This window comes from Nicotiana tabacum, chromosome 19 (genome assembly GCF_000715075.1).
Source record: "Nicotiana tabacum cultivar K326 chromosome 19, ASM71507v2, whole genome shotgun sequence".
NCBI classification, from domain to species: domain Eukaryota; kingdom Viridiplantae; phylum Streptophyta; class Magnoliopsida; order Solanales; family Solanaceae; genus Nicotiana; species Nicotiana tabacum.
The window spans coordinates 61,200,926-61,208,426 of record NC_134098.1 but is presented as its reverse complement, the minus strand read 5'-3'; the positions used below and the strand labels follow the sequence as shown (position 1 = coordinate 61,208,426).

The 7,501-nt window shown below is 34.4% G+C and overlaps 1 protein-coding gene across 1 annotated transcript; it reads left to right on the top strand.

Moving 5' to 3' along the window:
• Positions 1–708: 708 nt before the first annotated feature.
• Positions 709–3,299, top strand: LOC107798341 (gibberellin receptor GID1B). The gene is made up of 2 exons (XM_016621320.2): positions 709–1,220; positions 1,787–3,299. Exons 1-2 carry the CDS (start codon positions 1,182–1,184, stop codon positions 2,783–2,785), a joined length of 1,038 nt encoding a protein of 345 aa, XP_016476806.2. The 5' UTR covers positions 709–1,181; the 3' UTR covers positions 2,786–3,299.
• The last annotated feature ends 4,202 nt before the right edge of the window (positions 3,300–7,501 follow it).

Genomic DNA, 7,501 nt, shown 5'->3' with positions numbered 1-7,501 from the left:
TTATGAAAGCTTTTTATTTGGTTCTCGTGGATGAAAATTTGATTTTTCATAATGTATACTTGCTTTTACCCTAATTCTTCTGATAATGATCGATTTAATCTCTAATAAAAAGATATATTTTGTTTGTACTTTATCCCTTTAACAAAATTAGAATGAGCATAACAATTCTATTGCTTTGATGAAGAAAAGAACCTATAGTTAATTTGTCGAGAAATTTTCAGACGAAATATTTGAAGGTTGGAAACAGTAGTAATATTTTTCTAATAGTAAATAAGGAATGCTAGTATATACTATATAATGATATTTAACACTAAGTAATATGAGTTGACACACTTTAATACACATCAATAAGGTCAATGTGAGTGGTAGGATTAAAACATAACCTCACACATTAATAGAATTAAACATATATGCCACATTTTAATAAGGTTGAAAGTATTTGGCCTCATTGTCTTAGGTAGCGTTTGATGGAGTTTTTAAAAGTTTTAGTGATTTATTTTATTTTTAATTTATTTATTTGCAAAAATAGCCTTAAAACCTCTACCTTGAAGGGCGTTTGATTGAAAATAGGTTATCTCGGAATTAATTACTCGACCCTTTTTATAAGATAAAAAATATTATAATTTCAGAAATTATACCATAATTTTATATCAATTGGGATAAAGTTATCTGAAATATAAGAAAGGAGCTCTGAATTGTTAACGACGCTGGCTCTCTCTCTCTCATCCCACTTTTCTTCTGTTTCTTCACTATTCTTGTCGTCTTTTTATTTCCTCTCTCTATTCCCCCCCCCCCCCCAAACCCCGCAAACCCACCCCTCTCTCTTTCTGTGCGTATATGTGCGCTCTCCACGCTTTAAGTTTTAATTTTGGGGCTAATATTTTCTCTCCCTCTCTATACTCTTTGCCTTCCTAGTTGCTGTGTTTTCTGGGGAAGACTCTTGTTATTTCAGAAGTGTCTGTTCTGGTTTTAGTTAACACAAAACGAGGAATCAAAACTCCCTTCACTTACATACAAACACCTAAACTAGTCAAACACCCCCCTCCCCCAAACACACCCCAACTCCGTTCTTTGGATCACTGCTCTCTATTGAGTCATTATGAACTATTATACACTTATATTTCTGAAGATCAGTGCACCCTTAAGTTTCTTGTACAAAGTTTGAGTCTTTAGCAATAGTCATGGCAGGCAGTAACGAGATCAACGCTAACGAATCTAAGGTACTTTTCTTTTTTGAACTTCTTTGGTTTCTTCTTCATCTTTGAGTTGAGCCTTTTCCCTTTGTGAAATTTTATTAAGCTTGGCAGGTAATGATTCTGTTAATTGCCAGTTTTTCTTCATTAGATGATCATTTTATGTCTGAAAGTATCTATCTTTTGTGGTGTGACCTTTTTGTGTCTAAGAAAATTTGAATTTTTTTTTTTTTTGAGGAAAAAAGGATGAAACTTTATGATTGATTTTTGTGAATGAGCTTTGATTAGGTAGATGGTATGTCATTCTTATGTTTCTTTGGCCTGTCTTTTACAAAATCACCTTTTGCTTTCCCATTTGCTCTTTTGGAGTTTGATTCTTTCTTTTCCATTTGCTACTTTCTCTTTCTGGCTATGCATAAAAATTTTGCCAGATATTTCCTTTATTTGTTGTGACTATTTGTGGATTGTCACAAGATGCATATTGCTATGATCAATTTGCTTTTAGTACCTCAGAAAGGGGAGTGAATATTGGTTCTACTATTTGTAGATGTTATTTTTGTAATGACGAGACCTTATTATGTCCATTTTGGCAGAGAGTGGTTCCACTTAATACATGGATTCTTATATCCAATTTCAAGCTGGCTTACAACATGCTTCGGCGGTCTGATGGCACGTTTAATCGCGATTTGGCTGAGTTCTTGGAAAGGAAAGTCGCTGCTAACTCTATTCCAGTTGATGGAGTTTACTGTTTTGATGTCCTTGATCGTGCTACAAGCCTGCTTAACCGTGTCTATAGACCGGCCCCAAAAAATGAGGCCGATTGGGGTAAAGTAGAGCTTGAGAAACCTTTGAGTACCACAGAAATTGTACCTGTCATTATTTTCTTCCATGGTGGAAGTTTTACTCATTCTTCAGCCAATAGTGCTATTTATGATACATTTTGCCGTCGCCTTGTTAGCATTTGCAAGGCTGTTGTTGTTTCTGTGAATTATCGACGATCACCTGAGCATCGCTATCCTTGTGCCTACGATGACGGATGGGCTGCTCTTCAATGGGTGCAATCGAGGCCATGGCTTCAAAGTGGAAAGGATTTGAAAGTTCATGTTTACTTGGCCGGTGATAGTTCTGGTGGTAATATTGCTCATCATGTTGCTGTGAGGGCTGCTGAAGCTGATATTAAGGTATTCGGTAATATTCTTCTTCATCCAATGTTTGGTGGGCAAAAGAGGACCGAATCCGAGAAAAGATTGGATGGGAAATACTTTGTAACAGTTCAAGACAGGGATTGGTACTGGAGAGCTTATCTACCAGAAGGGGAAGATAGGGATCATCCTGCTTGTAATATATTTGGCCCGAGGGGTAGAAGCCTCGAAGTACTTAACTTTACAAAGAGTTTAGTCGTCGTAGCTGGTTTGGATGTTGTTCAGGATTGGCAATTGACTTATGTTGAAGGTTTGCAAAAATCAGGGCATGAGGTGAATCTCCTGTATCTAAAAGAGGCAACAATAGGTTTCTACTTCTTGCCCAATAACGATCATTTTCGCTGCCTAATGGAGGAGATAACAAGTTTCATCCATCCTAACCATTCATAGAAATACTTAACTTCAACTACAGGCAGCTATATATAACAGAAGCTTGACATCTCACTCGGGTTTTTTTCCCCCTCCTCTGTAGTGAATATAATGGTGTGTAGTTATATGATTTTGTTTAGAATTACTTCTAATTATTACTTGTCAACTTAATCACATTGGTGATAAGAGTGTCTACACCTTCTGCTGACCGTTGTGGTTGTCATTCTGCATTTGAAGACTACTGTTATTTCTGATGGAGTGACGGCCTCTTGGGTGGGTGCTACTTGTGGAATTGGTAGAAGCTTCTTGTCTTGAGCTTAACTTCGGAAGTTCTCCAGCAATGGAAGGTGGATGTAGTATTGATAGGGGAGTTATTTTTGGGGGTCTATCAGTTTTAAGCATCTTACTACTACCACTAAAATGAACTAATTTCAGAACATGGATTGGAAAGTTCATCATGTTGTGGTCTTATTTGTAATGTTATAGTTGTGCTTTAGAAAATATATATATATACTATAAGATTTTGTTTGTTAAATTTTCTCCCAGCCATTGAACCTCTTTTCATTGTTTCATGTTTGGGTTCCCTTTAAAATCAACTCAAGGTACGTTTTATGCTAAGAGTGTATTGAATTCGTTGGAATTTGAAAAAAGGAGCAAGTAATGTTATTACAATTAATTAAACTACGTCGATAGTATAATAAAAGTTCATAAGGTACAGGGTTATTTGATTTTCTACAAAGGCCGATAGTATAATAAAAATTTATAATGTAAAGGGTCATTTGATTTTCTATAGAGAATCTCAGCGTACAACATTTGCAGCATAAAAAGTTTTAAGTTACTAATGTGTTCTCTCATAACTAATAGTATGGTGTTTGATATATAATGTAGAACTTTGCATAAACTAGTGTAGCCTTTGGCTTGTTGGTGTTAACTCTGCATTACTAACTAACTAATGTAGGATAATACATACTCCATCCGTTTCAGTTAACGTGAACCTATTTTCTTTTTATTCCGTGTAAAAAAGAATGACTACTTTTCTTGTTTGAAAATAATTTACCTTTATGCAATGATTTATAGCCACTCAAAAAATATGTCTAATTTTACACCACAAATTCAAAAGTCTTTTATGTTTTCTTAAACTCGGTGTCCAGTCAAATAAGTTCCCATAAATTAAAACGGAAGGAATATTATTTTATATGGAATATAACAAGTACATGTAACTGTGATCCGTTTGTTAGAACCAAGGGGTCTTTCCATTAAAACTTCCATGAACAATCATCGTATTTTGATAGTTTTCCCGCTTATTGCAGTTGCTCTAACCACATCTCTGAATATCTGGTGCCAAATTGTATGGGGTCGTTTGGTTAGTAAACAAGTTATTCCAGGATTAGTTATCCCGAAATTAGTTATATCGTGATTTTATCTCAATCAAATGTAGGATAAATTCATTTCAAATTTAATTATGAGATTAATTATCCATTGTTCCTCGTATCAAACGAGCTCGATAAATTGACAAAAGAGGCGTGGATGGGAGAAGCTTTCTTAGTATTAAATATGAAGTGGTTATCCTGCAGCTTAAAGAGGGCAACTGGTGAGTAACTTGGTTTGCCCTTTGGTACCCAAAAATGTAAAGAAAAAAGCCATCTGCTAAAATTAGATGTCATAACAGTGCCCTATTGTAACATTATTTGCAATTTTTGTAATAAGAATTGGGGGAGGGGGAGGAAGGAACATAAAAGGAATTACTGTTGTCATCCTAGCCTTTGAACCAAAAGGCCAAAGCAAAACCCTATCCATCCAAAGTGAAGGGTACAATTCTCATAGTTGCATGATTGGACATAGATTCAATGCTTTCCCCTCTTTTCTTGATGTTGATTTTTATTCATTTCTTTGTCAACTCTTCTTGTTCTATATTGACCTTTTTGGAAATTAGGATACTTATTGAGCATTCAAGAGATTTGCTTTCATTTCTTTGTCATTTGAGAAGTGAGAGGCAGAGCTTATTCACTATTGGTTGGGGATTTTGGATTTAGCACTTGTACTATTATTACAAAGTACTTTGTACTAGCACACTAGGGACCACAGAAGAAAAGAAAACCAATACCTATTTTTCGACTACTCATTTGGAGATGTTTCTGAAATTGCTAGTTCAGAAATTTTCCATATTTATCATAAATTTCAATGTGTTAAATTTGACTTCATAAAACCCTTCTTTTTTTTCCTTTCTTTTATGCCAGGATTTAAAAAAGACTTGGTGAGAATTGAATCTTGCATATATATACAATACGGGTAAATTGTTATCAATGCTCCAACTGTATATATTAATATGTAAATTGACACTTGGTACTAATTAGAACAAGTCTTAGATGTAAAATAATGGACAATATCTTTCTATACAAAAAATTTATTGGTCCAAAAGTCTCAAATATCAAACCTTAACAATAAAAGCTTTTAACTTGAATTAAAACTAAAAATGGAATAATATTAGCAATGGCTGGACAAAGAAAAATTGCCCTCTATTTCTTCGCATTGACTTTGATCTTTTCTATGTGAATGCTTCCTTAGAAGTTACTGTTAGTGACGAAAAATTATACAAGTAGGCTAGGCACACAGATCCAAACTCAAAACCGTGCAACCCCAATTTAATTTTCTAACAGAAAATCGACGACGGTTGCGGTGAAATTATACGTACTATTTTATTCTAAATCATGCATCTCAAATTCGAGTTATGAATATTACACTCTAATGTAAGACTTATCAATTTGAATTCGAATTTAATCGGGTGCACTAGGAATACCTTGAGGAAACCAAAAATGATAATAGAAATATATAATCATAGCACTACTAAAAAATTAAATTTTAGCGACGGACAAATTTTGTAGCTAAACAGAAAAATTCGTCGCTAATCTCATTTAGCGATGGATTAGCGATCGATTATCAAGAAATTTTGTGATTTAATGACAGATTAACAACAAAGTTCGTAGTTAATTTCAGTTTTTTTTTTTTTTTTTTTTTATGCCTGGGTGGTTGTTCTCCTAGGTCAAATAATTGAAATTTCTAAGCAATATTGGTTCATAGCTAGAGGACCACTCGTTTGTATTATAGGTACTAATAAATGTCGTATTATGGAGGGAATTTTGTCGTTTTATATGGGATTAACAGCTGTGTAGTAAAAGAACTTTGTTGAATAAAACGTGGTTAAGGGAGACAAGATGTAGTCGTTATCATCAAATTGTTGATTTCTTTATAGTTTAGAAAACCCCACGATAATAGACAAAACATAATGCTGTTGAATTAATTAATTGTCAGCATCTTTCTCTCTAATTTAACTGTTTGGAATTTACCTATTCTGGTCGGTCGTCCGCGGTGCCCTGCCTTTTTCACACCCCTTCGCCTCTTCTTATTTTCTATTTCTAAACCCTTAAAAAAATTCTATTGTTATAAAAAAAATCAAATTATGATGGATGTCTATCTTTCTCCGTGATATTCCTCTCAAATGCTTAATGACATATTCAATGACATATTTCTTCATTTTTCATGCATATATAAAGATATTGTAATAGATGTAAAGAACACACAATTGAAAAAGAAATATCTCTTCATTCTCTCTATCTCCATTTCTTATTCATGTTTTACTAAATTATTTTTATTTCATAACACGTTATCATCACGAGACTCTACCATCTCAAGAAGCTCTTTGAGAAGACTAAGGTATAATTTTTCTCCTCTTTTAATTATGATTGATATTATGAAAAGAAAGTTTGTTGCCCTTGAAATTTCGGGCAAGAACTATATGACATGAGTGTTGGATGCTGAAATCCATTTAGATGCAATGGGTCTTGGAGACGCCATTAAAGATAGAAATAAAGCATCTACCCAAGACTGTGCTAAGGCCTTGATTTTCTTGTGTCATCACCTTGATGAAGGATTAAAAATAGAATATCTCACAGTTTAAGATCCACTTATTTTGTGGAATGGCTTAAAAGAAAGATATGACAACTTACAGTTGGTCACTCTTCCACAAGCACGATATGATTGGGCTCATCTGAGGCTCCAAGGCTTTAAGTCTGTTTCTGAATATAATTCTGCGCTATTCAGAATTACTTCTAAATTGAAACTCTATGGAGATAGTATCACTGATTATGATATGCTTGAAAAAACGTTCACAATGTTTCATGCCTCCAATATGGTCTTGCAACAGCAGTACCGAGAGAAAGGTTTCAAGAAGTACTATGAGTTAATTTCTCTTCTCCTTGTGTCTGAACGAAATAATGACTTGCTTATGAAAAATCACGAAAATCGACTCACTAAGTCTAAACCATTGCCTAAAGTGGATGAGGTGTATTCACATTATGCTAAGCATAGAAAAGGTCGTGACCCTGTTCGTGGCCGTGGCCAAGGAAGAAATTTTTCTAGTATTAATCATTCCCCAAAGAAAAATAACTTCCAAATGTGGAAAGGGAAAGATGACAAGCCAAAGGCAAAGGGTTCAGAAACTGAATGCTATCATTGCGGTGGAAAAGGGCATTGGGCAAATATTTGTCACATGCCAAAATATTTGGTTGAGCTTTATCAAGCATCTCTAAAGAATAAAGGCCCTGAAACTAATTTTGTCTATGACAATGAATTTGACATCACCCACCTGGATGTGGCAGACTTCTTTGAGCACCCTGATAAAAACAAATAGACCACTTGATCGATGATGGATATGCGGTTAAAGATGATTGAGTAGTATGA